The sequence below is a fragment of the Apteryx rowi genome, unplaced genomic scaffold, assembly GCF_003343035.1.
Source record: "Apteryx rowi isolate R43461 unplaced genomic scaffold, aptRow1 scaffold_725, whole genome shotgun sequence".
NCBI lineage: Eukaryota > Metazoa > Chordata > Aves > Apterygiformes > Apterygidae > Apteryx > Apteryx rowi.
Window position 1 is genome coordinate 116168 of NW_020451011.1, and position 16477 is coordinate 132644.

The 16477-nt window shown below is 38.6% G+C and overlaps 1 protein-coding gene across 7 annotated transcripts in view; it reads left to right on the forward strand.

Moving 5' to 3' along the window:
* Positions 1–16477, forward strand: part of TPK1 (thiamin pyrophosphokinase 1) — a 319620-nt gene that overhangs the window by 110780 nt on the left and 192363 nt on the right. For all 7 annotated transcript variants that reach the window (XR_003257018.1, XM_026087615.1, XM_026087617.1 and 4 more), the window contains one exon: positions 11025–11094. Coding sequence is in view for 6 of the 7 variants with exons in the window: in XM_026087615.1 (XP_025943400.1) it covers positions 11025–11094 (70 nt within the window). In the remaining variant the exon portion in view is untranslated. The remainder of the gene's footprint in view (positions 1–11024; positions 11095–16477) is intronic.

A 16477-nucleotide genomic window follows, 5' to 3' on the forward strand; every position in this document is an offset into this window, starting at 1 on the left:
TAGATGATCTCCAGAGGTCCCTTCCAACCTCAACCATTCTGTGATTCTGTGATTCTGTAAGAGAATTCAAATGGGAAGTATCATTTTGCATTCAGAATTACAGTTGCATTCTTTCAGCTTTCTGGTCTGGTTTGTAACTGAGTCTGTCTGTCCAAATAAACTTCCTTCTTGTCCTGTGATGATTTAATGTATCCTTTTATAAAGATAACTAAGAACTTTACAGAAATGTTGGTGATAATTTTTTTTTACAACATTAACTCACATCCTTTGTAGTATTTTAAGAATGTAACTATCACGTCATATTTTGTCTTTCATTATAGCTTTTTTCTACCCTTTTTCTTATATGAATAACAAAAGAAACATATACTTGGCAAAATTATACTGTAGATATGGTCAGTTGTGTCAGTGTACTAACTTGGCTAACTGACCCTCTTTCTTGACAACTGGAAAATCTAGTGAAGAGAAGGTGTCTAGCAAGAATATGATTTCAATTTTAGGTTTATTTTGTGTAGCAATATTTCAGGGACCAGAATTAGTCCTGGTGCAAGTAGATATAACTCTTCTCCTCCAGAAAGGAGCACTACTTTCTCATATCAGAATTGTGTTCAGGCTAGTGCTTACACTGTATTGAAGTACCAGTACCTGAGTTACAGCAATGCAAATTCACTAGTTCCCGTGAAGTCGTTCTGGTTTACATTGGTGCAAATGCCAATGTATACATGCTCGTAGCTATTCCAAATACAAAATAAACCATGCAAGAATAAGCCTACTTCATAGTTAGTTCTGTATTTCCAGTTTCTTGGAAAAACTTCAACTGTGGCTTTCCACTACGAAAATTTAAGAGTTAAGAGAATGGAAAGGGCGTGTGAGTTRGTCAAATACAAGGGGTGAAATTGTCACAAATGAAGTAATGATATTAGCTGCTACTAATGTTTTAGGCAAGTAATTCCAATATAGCAGCATAATTTCATTTTTTTAAATTATTCAGTTAATTTCTGCTAGTTTCAAAATGTGTGTCCATTTCTCAAATTAAATTGTTTTTTCTACCTTTAAAGAATAACTTCCCAATACTTTTTTTTGGTTCAAATTGAATACTTCCTCTTTTTTTTCTTTTTTGTTCCATTTCTCTTGCTGTTGTTTTTATTAACGTATTATTGTTTGGTTGAAAATCTAATGAACAACTTATCTGTTAAGAGCAAGGGAAAATACCTATACGCAAGGCTATTGAGTATGAGCACAAAGCAACAGTCTATTATCAAAACGTTAGAAAATACATTATAAGGAGTAGTTCCACATGGGTTAGGAAATTGGATGTGCTGTCTTAATTTTTCCATCTCTAGTTCCTTTCTTGTTCTTCTTTTTTGATATCTATTTCCAAACAGCTTTTCGACCAAGATTATTCCTTTGAATGGTTTAAATTATTTTTCAAGAAGATGTCAGTGCAAGTTTGATTTGTTCAGAGATTTATGCATTGTAATATTCTAGTTGTCTTTTAATAAAATTGGAGTTTCTAACTTTGAGTTCTGAAATTTCCTTGACAGACAAAAGTTTTTGTAAGACTATGACATAAAATGTTTGTCTGGAAATATATTCTATGCAGCTAAAGAATACTGTGTATTTTAGTAGCATGTGAATTAACGTATTTTGTGCTATTTAAAATAAGTGTGTGATTAATTTTTTTTTGACGAGTTGCAGACTACTGCAAATCCAATTTAGGCAAACAGAATTTGAAATATTAATGTGTTAGGTGAAAATATTTAATCATAGTCATGCATATAAACTTATCACTCTCATTGCTTTACACTTGAAGGTTGACCTAAATTATTAATGGATATTGTTCAGTGGAGGCAGAACAGACAAAGAACAGCAGTCCTAGTTTGAGGAGGAACCTACTTTTGCTGGTGGCCTCTATTAAGAGGGGGTTATTTTTCCCTCTTCGCTGTCTCGGCTTTGCTGACCATCCTTTCCCACATACTGCCTCCCTGCCTGCCCTATTTTCTTTTCACTGTGGGGTGGGGAGTTGTGATTTCATGGAGGTTGCTGCTTGCAGCATTGAATCAGTAATGCAAGATCAAAAAGAGGTTGCTCTTTCCTCCTTACTGTCTGGTCTTTTGTGCACATTTATGTATTTTAGTACCATCAAAGGTGAATTGGGGTTTTTTTTGACAGTTTTTCTTCCATATAAGAATCAAGTCAGATTGCTTCTACAGTTTGCCTGATAAAAATTCTGACTGGCAATTAAAATCGCAAACAGTTGGGGCATTCCATCATATTTGTAGCTGTTTATCTTCATTGTGTCAGAAATCAATGTTGCAGCAATGGAAAATATGAAATGAAGGAATAAAAAGTTGCAGTCAAAGCTTGAAGTCAGTGCACATTACACTGAATTATTAAACAATATAGTTTAAAAACTTTGGAAATAAAATTGATGTTGAAACCTCTCCATTTCACTTGCTAAATCAGGTAATGGATGCAGGAAAAAAAACAGCTGCACACATATGCRGTTATTTTACCTTCGGTTATATTTTGATGTATGTGTTTGTTTTAGGTTTAGGACATGAATAGACAAGTTACAGTAAAGTTTTGTTAGTGAGACATGTTGTACTTAAGAAGCAATGAAAGAAAATGATATTTGAAAGGCAACCTGATGGCATGCACTATGAATGAAGACCACATTTAATCCTGGAGGGTAGTAGGGGTGATTACTGTAGTAGCTGGGCTTTGGAGACTAACCGGATTCTTCATCAGTGATCAGTGAGTTACATATGCAACTTCTGGATCTCCAGAGAGCTGTAGCAGAGCTGTTGATCCAAAAACTTCTGAGGAGGTAGTGGCATTGGTTCTTCTCCATGCTTCTTTTCTCCAGTAAGCATGGCCAAGAGAGCGTGYACCCCTCTGCATCCAAAATAGGGTTAGCTCTTCTTTTCTCAGAGCTGAGAGCCTTGTCAGAGCATTGCTTTTGGCTTCAACCTCAAAGTGGTTCCCAGGATCTTTAACAACAGTCATGACTTTGATGGCATCTGCCCTTTGGGGAGGACAGCATGTTGTATCAAGCCCCCGTGATGGCTCATTACTGCTGTAAAGCCTCTCGCAATCTGAGACAAAATTCTGGAGTTTTGACTTGTGTGTGGCCCAAGGGCAGACCTTGTGAATTTGGATGGCATTGGAGGGCAAGTTTAAGCGCTCATGGGGAATGTGCACTAACAGAGTCGGTGAGGGTTGGCGYACGCATCTGCTGGTGAGAGATTTCAGTTATTGATTTCGCAGGTTCCAGGGAAAAGCCACAATCCGTGACCAAGTTCCTCCGCGGCCGGCAACGCGTGTGCATAGTTCAGCAAAGCAGGACCTACACCAGCTCTTGGGGCTTGCGTGTGTTACGGTGGGAAGGCTGTGTGCCTCTCCTCCGGGAATTCCTGGCATCAGAGACCAGCCGTCAGTAAGATGAGAACACATGGTTGTGGAGAGCTTGGATTCCTTCTCAGCCTGAAAAAGGCAGTTTCTAAGGTACAGTTAGAATCCCCCTCTTATCTCCCAGAGGTTTGATGACCTGTGAGGATCTTTGATTTGACAAATAATTCTTTAAAGATATTGAAAACCAGTAGCTTATCAAGAAGAAAGTCAGGATGGACATTGTGCACTCTGATGCATTTTTCCAATTTTTTAGGTGTCTTAATCAGTGTTTTTTAGTGTTACTTGATAATAATAAATGTACACTCATGACAAAAAAAAMCCAGATGATTGAGTGTTACATTATTGGGTTAGCTGTCATTCTCAAACACAGAATGTAAAAAGGAGGAAATGAATAAACTCCTTTATGCTTCTCCCCCCAGTGGCAGGCAAGACACATGGCCTTGTCATAAAACGGTCACCTTGACTTTAGTCTAAGGGATGGCAGCAAACACTTGGTTTGATGTCTGTGTTCTCTCCTCGTGGTTTTAACTCTGATGCAACAGGCGGCTGCTCCCACTGTTGTAGCTTGCTGAGCCCATTGCGGCAGCGGGTGTAGGGAAGCCTGGTAAGCTGTGAAGCTTGCTGTTTTGACAGAATGTGAGAAGAATGACAGGAAAGAGAAGAGAAAATCGTATGCTAAGTGAGGATTGTAGGAATATTAAATCTAACGCCTGACAAGAGATTGCTTCAAACCCAGCAGCTTTGAATATGAATCATGGTAATGAACATTGCGTGGAACTGTACCTGAAGACAGTTCAGAAATTCGGTCTAGTGGAAACATAGTTGCTCACTTGCCTCTGTCTCTGAGAGCATATTGCTCCTAGTATTTTTACTGATACTCAGTTTTTTGCTTGCAGTTGAGTATTTGGGTACTTAGGAACTTGTTTTAAAAAGGTCAGTCTATTTTTTTTTCCAAAGTGAGCACTGAGATTTTGATTTTTTCTTAGGAAATGTGATTTTTTTAAAAAGCAAAGTTTTGATTAGATAATTGTGTAACTTAGTTTTTGGCTAAAATGCAGGGAGCTGTTTGTGGGAGAAATAGTTTGTTTACATTTTCCCTTTGTTTCATTTCTAGGTGAACTTTTTAGGAAGACATGTTACCTGGGTTTGTGTCATTTGCTTGATTTTGCTTGATACTGAATCAAAGCACTGAGAAAAGAATAGTGTTTCCTAAATCATCATTGGTTCCTTCCTTGTATTCTCATATTTTAATTGCTTAATCCTACCTCTGCTTAGCTGAGATCTCTATGATGTTTACAGCTCAAGGTGGAGTGATTAAAGAAACACAGCAATTATGTAGGAAACACAGAATTACCTTTACTAGATGTACAGTAGTTTTCCCTGAGGGCCATAATGTATTCCACCTGGAAGCAGGCTGCCAGCTCTGGTGTTGGTGGACTATTTATGTGAGGACTACTGGGCTTTTATGTTCTTTGAATGATACAGATCTAGAATGGTGTAGAAGTCAGGTATGAGACGTGTAGATGATGGGCCTTTCTTGGGTACGCAGACAATGTAAGAATAGCAGCCACTGTTTTGTTTACAATATTTGTAAAACTTAAATTTGTTCCTGGGCTGGAAGCATGTATGCAAAACTGCAGATCACCACAGGCAGAAAAAAGCAGGTTGCTGATATTTATGTGGTCTTTTTTTTTTTGGGGGGGGGGTGAAATTCCTAAAAATGGGCTCAACCCTAGAAAGTACTGAGCACTACTATAGAGGGCCAACTGCTCTTCGCTACCATTGACTTACAGCAGCATGATAGCACCTATAATACCAGTTTAGAAAGCAACTGTATCTCTCCTTAGTTTCATTGGAACTACAGAATATCCTGAGAGCAACTAACATTCTTAATCATGGTTATTTAAARCCCTGTGCACTCCTGCAAATATAAAATACCAGTGACAAGACATAAACATTTTTAGTTTTAGACAAATTAACTTAAGAATAGATCTATTTTAAATGGTCAAAAAGGCTTTTAGCAACACCACTGTCCAACTGCAAAGCAGAAACCTGCTAAGGACTGACAGGTGATTTGCCAAAGTTGCAGAGGTACCAAAGTAGAGATGTCTGCATTGCACTGTATTTGGTATATAAGAGGAGTTGCATACAGTCCTGATTACACAGGTAGAATCACACAAGTGGGAGGGAATAGTCTGAGATGTAAACGTATCCCCTAGCTAGCAATCTGCAGCCCTGCAAAGCTCTGGATTTTTTAAAAGTGTATTTTTGCAGCTTCTGCAGGTCAAAGGGAAAAGAGAACATAAGTACAGATTTTACATTTTGTTGTTAGTAACTGATATTTTTTATTAATGCTGAGACAAAAAGGTGTTAGCCACATGTATCAAGCAAAGCAAGCAATTCTTTGCATATCTACCATATATTATCACTTACGTATTACTGCTAGCATGCCAAGTCATTAATTAAGCAGGGTTCTCCTGTGTGTAGATTATGCTGGCAGGTTAATTATGGTTGCCAGGTTACTGAATCAATAAATGGATGAGGGAAACAGATTGCATACCTAGAAGAAGTTACATAAGATCAGAAAAAGAACAGTGGGAATATAAGGCAGTTCTAGGGGAGACATCATAAATTAGAATATGGGCAAAAATGTGGGGTAATTTCAAGACCTGTTTGAAAAAATAACTTATTTTAAATGCTAACTGCAAGTAATAATAGAAGTTATTTCCCCAGGTGTTAATGCTTTGGATAAATATATTTTCTTTTATTCCCTGGCTTTTATCCTTTTTATACCCTTGCCTAACTCTGTCCACAAGAGTTGCATCTGTTCTGTACAGTCTTTTCCCTCGCCTACCATGTGCAGTGCTGTTAAACCTGAGGCAAAATACTTKCCTCTTTCTGCAAAAAGCTTCAGGACTAGTTAATTCAGAGCCAAGACCTTCCTTTTATTATTTCATATGGTRTTCGTATCCTGTTTCAAAATTACAGGAAGTTATTTGTATTTACTGAAGGAGATTGTTTCATTAGTTTTATTGCGTTAGGGTAGTTTTTGTAAAAGCATATTCACTGATGGCCCGAAAATTGGCCTTTACACATCCGACATTAAAGGTAAATAGTTCATTGGTTCCTATTAAAAGAGACACCATTTAAAATGAAAGTCCTAACTCAGAAAGATCTYGATTTGTTCATTCATGTTACTTATTGGAAAGTATCTCTTTCAGAGATAACATGGGCACATAATGTGTTCTTGACATAACTCTTCCTCAGCGTAGGTGAAGCTGAAGGGTATTTACTCGTAGGGTAATTTCAGACAATACCAGGATGAACATTTGCTGCTCCTGATAACTTGGATAGCAGTTGTTGGCACTGGTATTGAGTTCCCCCTTCTGTACCCTTCCACTAAGCAGCACAAAACAGTTGGGTTTTGGGTAAGATCTCTCACTGGACTTAATAATGAATTTGATGGATAAGGTGGTAATTTGACAAACAGAGCTATTTCTAAGGAGTGGAACTTATTGCAGGATAGTCAGGCTGGAAAGGTTGTAATTTGTGGTAATTCCAAGGAGTGCAGGTTCACACATGGAGGTGATGCTGCAATGCTCTTGCATGCTGATGCTTGTGCTCTTAGTGTCCTCTCTTCTGATGACACAAGCATGAACCTGTAGCTAGGGGCTATCCAGCTGAACAGGGTGGCTAAGGACGTCTCTCCTCTGCTTTCAGTTGTGCTGCTTGGAAACGTTACTGCCCCAACTGCATGCCGCAATATCTTTGCCAGAGGTTACGGTCCTTCTGACCCATTAGATCTGCTGGCTAAGCTGCTTGGATGACCRTCCCCTAATCTGTTTCAGTTCACAGAGGCAGGCTAAGCTGAAAGCCTTTAAATAACCTCCTTACCAGCTTAGTTCTTTAGACTGAAATAAGCAGGAGCGTCCTCTCACGCGCAGCTTGCCTGGCAAATTTGAGAGGAACAAGCCTCCAGTAATGGGACAGTCACTTTTGGAGTTGGAAGAGGTGCGTGTGGCACCTTCCATGTTTTGGCAGACCGCTTAAGTTATTCTTCTCTCCCCAGGCCCTTTCCGCCATTTCAGTGACCCTGGAAGATAACTTTGCCATTGACTTGCGTCTCGCTTCATCCCTCTGTGCCTCTTTTCACCAGCTCCTTTGTTGCCTCATCGGTGTCAGTTGTAAACTTCTTGAGAAAAGGTCTCGCTGTTTTTACGGTGCCGAGCACAACAAGGCCCTGATCTTGTTCAGGTCCTTCAGTTTCTGCTGTAATAATTAATGAGGTTTTGTGTGAGCTGTTGTGAAATGCCTAGAGACTTGCCTATAGAGTTGCTGTGCTATGCCCTGGCCAAATTGTTGTTTGTAAAGTAATTTTGTCTCTAATATAAAAGGCACTGTATAAAATCAGTTCCTATTATCTTTTGATAGAGAATTTTCCATCTGAATTGTAAGCTTTGAATTGCTGACCATCTCCATAAACGCTTCCAGRTAATAATGTCACATGTTCTTCCAGCTAATATATATCATTACTTTATATCAAGCATGACTTAGTTCATAGCCATGGAAATAATATGATTTACTGGCCTTCAGCCAATCAGTTAATTACCTGCTGGTTACTTAAAGCACCTGGGGCTTTGGTTCATACAAGTGTAAGTTATTAACTTGCTGGGAAAGGATCAGTACCTCATAAATAGTTTTTCTAAATAAATTTACAGCACGGCTGAAGTGATAAGAATAAATGTAGGGGACAACTTTAAATTCCAGTTACATAAGGCAACTGTTTTGATTCGAGATATCAAATAGTTGCCCCAAATGAATGGCATACAGGAGTCAGAGGCTTGTTACTCAGGCACCTTCAGGAAAGCTATTTTAGCTCTTTGTAAAAATCTCAGTAGTTTATGTGTACTAGCCTGAATGAAGACTGATTTTTTTCACAGTACATCCTCATTTTGGTTTGTTTTTTGGTAATGTGCTTTTAAAATAACATGATTAGCTAGAGTATTAGGCCAGGCATACATTGTGGTAGATCCATTGAGATAATTTACAATAGTTAAGGCTCTGCCTGTCTTAAAGTGTTTGAGGTGAATTGTAGATTCTTTCATCTCTTTTTTCTGTATCTCCTATCTTCTTTCTTCCCATAAGTTCTGAGCCACTTATTCTTTAAAACTTGAAAGAATAGATGTAGAAATCACTATTCTCACAAAGAAAAAAATAGGGTTCTGTTAGGCTGAGAAAGCCTCTGTTAGGCAGGTTCAGTACCTGAAGTTAGCGAATAATTTTTCTGCAGCTTTCTTATGGTTTTGGTTATAAAAAATGCATCAACTGATGAATTGCTTTTGTAGCTGAAGCAGGGAAGAAGAGATTCAATAATTGGGTAGATGCTAGGCCTTACTTGGATGCTTTATATCTGTTAAAGAAACCGATGGTCAGGATAGCTAATTTAAGGACAAGCATTACACACTGTCCTTGCAAAGGGCTATTACCAAATTCTGTGTGAGCTGAACTTCCCAGAAGAGCTTAGCAAATATCACCAGGTGAAAGGAATTGCATTAATCTAATTTCAATTGTAACTTCAGGTGAGAGGAGAAGTTAAAAGCTTCCAGTCAACCACAGGGAAAAAGATGTTCTTGTCATGTGATGTTTGTATTCATTAGGATGGGTAGGGAACCTGACAACCCCCTGAAGCAGTAAGTTAGTGTTGTAAGTGGCTGGCCATCTACCCTAATTAAGAAAAGATCTCAGCTAATAAGATCTGTCAAGATCAGATCTGCTTGACCTTGACAGGTTAGTATGAATTTGAATAGAGACTGGAAGGAGTGAGGGAAGTGGGATAAGGAGATAGAGCAGAGCATAGTCTGAGCAAAGAGGCTGAAAAAGGTAGTAACAGGCTCTGCCTGAATATGGACAAGGGAGAATAGGGATATTGTAACAGGAGCATTGCTGGGAAAGGTGCTGAGGAGTCTAACACTAGTTGTCTTCCCCTGCAAATTCTTGTAACCTGCAGGAAAGAAAATGCTGTACCCAGAACTACTGATGTGATGAACTGGTAGCTTCTGTGGTGCTCTGCTTTTTTTCTTCCAAGGCCCCTAGCAGCCTCAGCTGAGGCTGGATTGTACCAGGCAGTGACTTTATGGTAAATAACGTTCCCTGTGCTGAGACTTCAGTTGCTGAATAAGAAGGAATGGCTAAAAAGGTGAGAGTAGATGTAGAGGGGCAGAAAGATGAATTTCTGTGTCTGGATTTGTATAGGCTGGCTAGGTTGATGTCTAAGCTAGGGAAGGAGGCCAGATTTCCCAACTCGATGAGTGCCACCAGGAAAGCTGTAGGCTTGTATCCCTGTTGAGAGATGATCCTGACTTAGAAGTAAACACTGAAGAAAAGCAGCTTTAGCTGAAAGTTGGATTCTTAGCAGCAGGAAGCATCTGATCTGATTATTTATACCTTTTGTTTTCCCCCAAACTTTGGCAGGCTGTTCCTTTTCTTTCTCTCTCCTCACTTTCCCTTTCCCCTCCTCCTCCCAGACCCTGTGATTTTTCAGCCCTCTCAAACCTACCAGTCAGTCTCTCTGCTCACAGAACCAGGAAGAACGCTCTGCTCTAGCGTAATTGCCATTGCTTCTTTCATCCTACATGTTGCTGTTATGGGGCGAACATCTCAAAGCAGAGTTGATGAAAGACTGCTAAGACAAGATGGTCATCTTCAATTTTTAATAGCTTGTCATATTTTAAAATCTTATGAAAGACTTGTGTGCTAGCTAAATGATCATTAATATGGATGCATATAAATATTGTATAGCTATTTATGTATTATTTTGTAATAATAAAATTAGGTTACTTTTCTTTCTTCTGCAATCTAACTTAAATCTAGTAAAAGGATCAAAACAAAACAGCACATCTGTGCTTGTTAGTACAATCTAAATCGGTTGGAATTACTAGCACGTGCCCTTTGTGGTCCCTGAGTTGTGTGGAAGCACTGAAATTGATTGTGGCTTTGTTTCTTTTGGATCAGGATAGTTCAAAATTTAATACTCAAACCTAATCCACTTGCTTTATATCAGATGATTCAAACAGTTTGTGGAACAGAATAGGAGCGGTAGTAGAGTCATCAGTTTCATATCATAAGTGGGGAAAAAAAGAAAAAGAAAAAATGGGATTGTCAGGCCTAACATCTTCTTTCAATTTTTGTGCGTCATTACAAAACCACTATTACAAACATTTTGCCTGTGGGAGAGAATTGTTAGGTTTAAGGTGCAAGTTCTAACTTGCTTAGACAAGTGCATTCCCATACATGGAGGATGATCCCTGTTCTGGTTTTGAATATTTTYCCCCCCATTTAGTTTAAGCTGACTTGAGAACTAGGTTAGAATAAATAGAAATAAGCTATTTGGAAAGCAAAGTGCACAAGTTTGATCAAACCAATTCAAATGTGTATTTAGAGAAAGAAGAAACGAAGTCAAGCATAGAAAGCTAAAAGCCATGTGAGCTCTCAAGTTTATTCCCTGCTCTACCATGGACACTAAGTTTACACAGAAATGTCAGTAATTACATAAACATAGAACTGTTTCTTGTTTATAATGCCAATACACTGATGTTCTGTTTCTTAACTTGCAGCCACTCTGAGAGCTTGTGCTGATGGAGGTGCTAATCGTCTCTATCACATCACAGAAGGAAGCCAGGACAGGTATGTTGATAACAAACTGAAGTCATTACAGTCATCTCTTCCTAAGGAAAGTAAAGCATGGAGGAACATGGTCTGTTTGGTTACTGAAGTAGCTGCCTGCTCTGTACATGGTGTTTTAACAAACTGTTGCCACATGGTAGAAATGAACAAAATTTAAACACCTGAAAGCAAAATATGTATGGTTTGGGGCGCAACATATGCACAGGTCACAAGAAAAGGCCAATTTAATCTGCTTGTAATTACCTTTCTGTCGCGGTCCGCGGGAGTGACGGGAATGAATCATACGCGTTCACAGAATGCAGGTTCAATTCCATCTTTATTCAGCAATTTGCCCATTTTATAAGTACAGGTATTCGGCGCTCTGGCCCTTGATTTGTGGTTCATACAGATTATGTCACAGGTAGCCAATCATTGCACCGATCACGCACGCAGCGGTCATGCCTTGTACCTTGCTGCTTGTTTAGCAAAGCTGTCTAGCCCTTAACCTTGGTTCCCACTGGCTTCTGCTGGTTTATCTGTACTTTCTCAGGATGTATCATTCCCAGCTGCACCAGTGTCCTTGGTAAAACTACTTCAAAGCACGTAGCAGTGGCTACAGCCTGAGGCCTAAGGCTTCAGCAAATTTAGCTACTAATGCTAAGCAAGTTGTGCTAAGCAATTAATCCTAAACAGTGTTAGTTCCATGCTCTATATCTCATATAGATTATTGTTCTGAAGCACTGCAAGGGCCCCAACACCTTTCAGTTTTTAATGTTTTCCTATCTCAAAGGATGGCTGATGCTTCCTTTAATAATTTATTTTTAATCTCTCTCCTGCTCAAGTCTTCAGAAGACAAGAGTTATTGTCATGTTTGGTGTAAAGGGTTGATTTGGTGGAAACAAAAAGATTGGCTAGAACTGGATCCAAACAAGTGCTTGTTCATTGAAAACTGTTGCAACTATTATTCTTTATAAGGGGAGAAAAACAATAGAGAACTCGCTACCGTCATCTCATTTTGCCTAATAGGTAGCAGGGAAGCAGTTATGTGAGTGGTATAGTAGCACACAGTATAATTCTTTCTCCACATTGTTTTTAATTGTTATTCCCAATTACAACTTTCAGAAACACACAGGTAGCCTAAATTTTTGTTTTTTCACTGGTCTTTTTTCTCTTGTTTATAATGCTGCTGTGAATCTGCCTTATTTTATGCATCCATCAGAACAGGACTTTTGATGCAGCCTCTGAAAAATATTTGCTATGCTGCTCGCAAGGACTGACTAGAGGAACATCTGATGTATCTCACCAGGGGCTGAAACAAAGTATGTTCTCTTCRTTCATCTCATGAGGCCTTAGGGAAAATCTGCTTGGTTTATGAAGTGAGATGGGTAATAAAATAGAAAGTCCACTTTTTTTTCTAAATTATTTCTGAATTAGTGTCAGGGTTTCATATATGTCCAAAGGCAAGTACAGAGGTTGTGTATAAATATATATTCTAGGTAAGGAAATAGGACTGAAAGGAGAATGTGTTCTTGTTTTCTCCCATGGCATTTGAAATTGAAAAATTCCAGTTTTCTGCCCCCAGAGGGTTTATGCAGAGTTATGACACAATCTATTGCATTCAAATTGTTTTACATTTTGTAGTGGAATCAGGGAAAGCTGTTTAATTCAAGGGTTACCAAGGGTCTCTCTATTGTGCCTGTCTTTAAGATTTTCAGTTGCTTTGAGCAAAAATTCCTAAATAGTTTAATAAAAGCAAATGAATGAATAAAGCTGACTCTCAGGCCAAATGGCAGAGGCAGATATTTGGTAGAAATTACCAACTTATGAACTTTTTTTGTTCATACAGAAAAGTCTGTTGTATATTTTGTTTCATCTCATGGCGAATATATGGGGGAGGTCAGAGGAAGCTCAGTTTCTTCCTGTCCTCCAAAGCAAAGAGGGAGAAGGTGGCTCTGATGTTGAAGTAAAAGTTCGTGTAAACTCTCTTCTTTACCACCTGTAAGAAGTTYAATGCCTGAGATTTATGAGTACTAAAAACCTGACTGTAATCTGTCAAGCACTGCTAAGGGTGAACCACTAAGTGCTATTTTATCTACTTCTGTTTCTCTTTTCCTACTCTCCTAGTTTCCTAGTTTCCTAGCAGCTTAGTCTCAAATATGAACTGAAATCTGTTTGACTTGCAGCAAGCAGTTCTCTTTGATAATGGTGATGCTTTCTGAAGAGACACAAAGGGAGCAATGAAACAGCAACAGTGTTTTAGAGCTCTGATTTTTTTTTCCTTCCAGTAACCTATTTATCTCTTCTGCACACCTTTATATTCATATTAAATAAATATAATTCAGGGGAAATCTGATGATTATACCTTGACTGAATAGTTTTTTCCAGTCTTGCATACTTGGCCCTTGGAGTATGCTTTTTCTTTGTCTTCCTGCTTCCCATCTTAATTTCTTTGGGTAGGTATTTTACCTTCAAAGTGATTCTTTCTGGGGGGGGAGGCAGAGACGCCTGAATAATTTAATTTTTGTCTTCAAAGAAATCATTCTGCTGGAAGGAATATTCATTTACTTCTCTGAAGCATTTTTTCCCTTAAACTCCCTGTCCAGCATTATTAAAGAACTGTCTGCTCAGATTCTACTGACATGTTAATCATTTTTTTAATGCTGTCATAACCTTCTGTTTTAAAACTCTATTTTATTCAAAGCCTTGATAGCTAATTGTGTTGTAGCAAAACCTAAAAGCTATAGTCCTTTAATTATAGAATAATTATTATATCCAAGAGATATGAATAAAGAACTTGACTGATATTTTGGGCTTGATTCTTAGTGTCGGTGAAGTGTCTTTATGCTGCTCTGGCAGTGTGAAGAATATTTTAGAATGGGAATAAATTATAATAATGGACTGGGAAAAGGACAGGTTGCAATATGGGACTGTTATGGAGGTGTCTTCCTCTGAGGATAAGCAAAGTAGTTGTTACTATTTTGAAGGATCCATTTCCAAATCGTAGCAAAATACAGGGCTGGAATTGATCTCAAGAGGCCCTTTGTCTTTCCCTCAAGTTGGAGTCAAACCTACCTGTACCTTTTCTGACACATGCTATCTGAACATAGCCAGTTCTTAAAAATCTTCAATATGGGCGCCCTCTCCCCCCTATCCAAATTCCTCCTCTATAGGCTGAATAGACCCAGCTTGTTTGGTAGATCATTTTTCCTTATGGCTCTTCTTGGCCTCTCTTCAGTTAGCTTGTATCTGTCTTGAAGTTCTGTGCCCAAAGCTGCACAGGGCTCTCCGCACGAGACTTCACCGGTGCTGAACAGTTCTTTAATTTGCTTCTTATGTCAAGACAGCCTATGCTGTTGAATGAAATGTGGGAAGAGCAGATTCAGAAGTCCGCCAGTTTCTTGCGTCTGGGCTGCCATCTGCTTGCAAGGAAAGTGATACACTGGTTTCTGCACCTCCTATCAGTGTTTTGACTTGGTTCTTTGCTTGAATGGTTCGCTTATGCCCATGAAGTGAAAGAAGCTCTCACCTTCCTACTGGAAAGCATTGCACAGGTTGGGCTAGCAACGTGGCTTCAGATCATGAGATTAAAGTATGTAAGATGTTTTGTGTCTTCATCTGATAGGCTTTTACATTGTTGTTTTTAAGATGTGTTTGTTTTTGTTGTTTCCATAAGTTTATGTAAAAACTAGCTGAAAAATCTGAATTGCAATTATTTAAAAAAAAAAGAAAACAAGAAAGCCTGAATTTTTTGTAACTACTGATGAGGAGAAATCATGCTGTTTTTTCAATGATGTGTTAAAACAAATGGCCTTCTAGAGCTGAAGGATTAGGGAGAGTAACTAAAAGGGCAGGATGACTTTTCCTTAGAGAAGCTACTTCCTGGGAGCCCTCTGTGTCATGGGCAGATGGAAAAGCAGGAGGAAAGGGCCTCCTGTTCTCTGTTGCACTCTCGAAAAGTCTTTTCTCTCACTGACTCTAGAAGCCCAGAGAGGTTATTTTCCTTTCACTACATTTGGTCTTTGTTAACAACAGTTCCCACTAAAAAACAGGGGTTATTGCTAAACTGTTGTTGATTAGCTGCTAATGTTCAGCAGTCAGAGTTAAGGGTGAGTTACTGATCTTTTTCAGTTGTTTGCGCTTTTTTTTTTTCCTTGTCTGCATAACCCACCCTGTTGCATATTTCTTCAAATCATTGTGAACCACTGTTACCCACTTCAGAGTTAGGTTGTTGCTCATCTATATCATACTGCAGCAGCTTCTTTCTCAACACTTTTTGATTAAAGTTTAAGGCATTGATTAACTTGTGTGTGACTAGCTTTGGGGTATACAGAGGTGAAGATGCATTGAAAAATATTATTGTATTGGCACCTGTAAAAACAATCATTAATACCTGTGTCTCAGATGCTATTTTCCAGAGGGGTGTCAAATCCGTTGTGCACTCGGGTTTTGCAATATTAAGAAGCGGAGGCCGTAGAGGGTAACAATGGGCACTGGAAGAGGAAGGATGATCCTATCATAAAAATAGTGCCTTTCTGGGATTCTGTTCAGAATTTCAGTATATCAGAGTTTCTGTATGACATTAAATGGGTTGCATGCAGTTGCTGACACTTAAACTACACATATAGTTTCCTTCTGGTCTTTCTAGTGGACTACATAAAATATAAGAGTAGCACTGAAGCTGAGAAATGCTTGTGTATTTTGATGCAGCATTTTCTACATACAAAACATGAGATGAATGTAGGTGCTACATCAAAATGCAGTTGCTAGTATATAATACTTCTTTAAGCCAGGCTTGCAGAGAGGCAGCTTCAAGAATCTTTACATGTGCGTCTTGAATGTTAAGAACAAATTTTATAAATATCCAGTTGGCATACATGTGGGCTAAATGTCAAACACTGACCTCAAAACATCTTTTTAGAAGCAACTTTCATTCAGGAATACACATTTACTACATACTTTATGTCCTTCAGTAACCTTTCTCCCCCTGCCCCCACAAGGTTTTAGATGAGCCATTTAGTGAGAGTGAGTGAAGGATATTAGTTGTACAAAGTGTTATTACTCCTTTCACTTGGACTTGAACTCTTCTACATACTATGCTTTGTGTTGAAAAGCTAAAGTGGAAAATAGAAGTCTTTATTTTCGTGCTTTTACAGCTTAAACACACTGGTTTTGTACTTATTTCTGGTATGTCTAATTTTTTTCCTTGATGCTTACTTTTCTTCAAGCTGTGGCTTCACATAGATGTTATGTGGGGGTAAAAAAAAAGTGATGGTTGACATTATGTTTAAATAAATTGCATAAACTGTATGTGCCTGGAAAAATGAAGGTAAAATCAAGCAGCACTGATATCCATGATAAATTCTCCCTGGCTTTATTTTACCTTAGGAGTTTGAAAGGCAAGCGA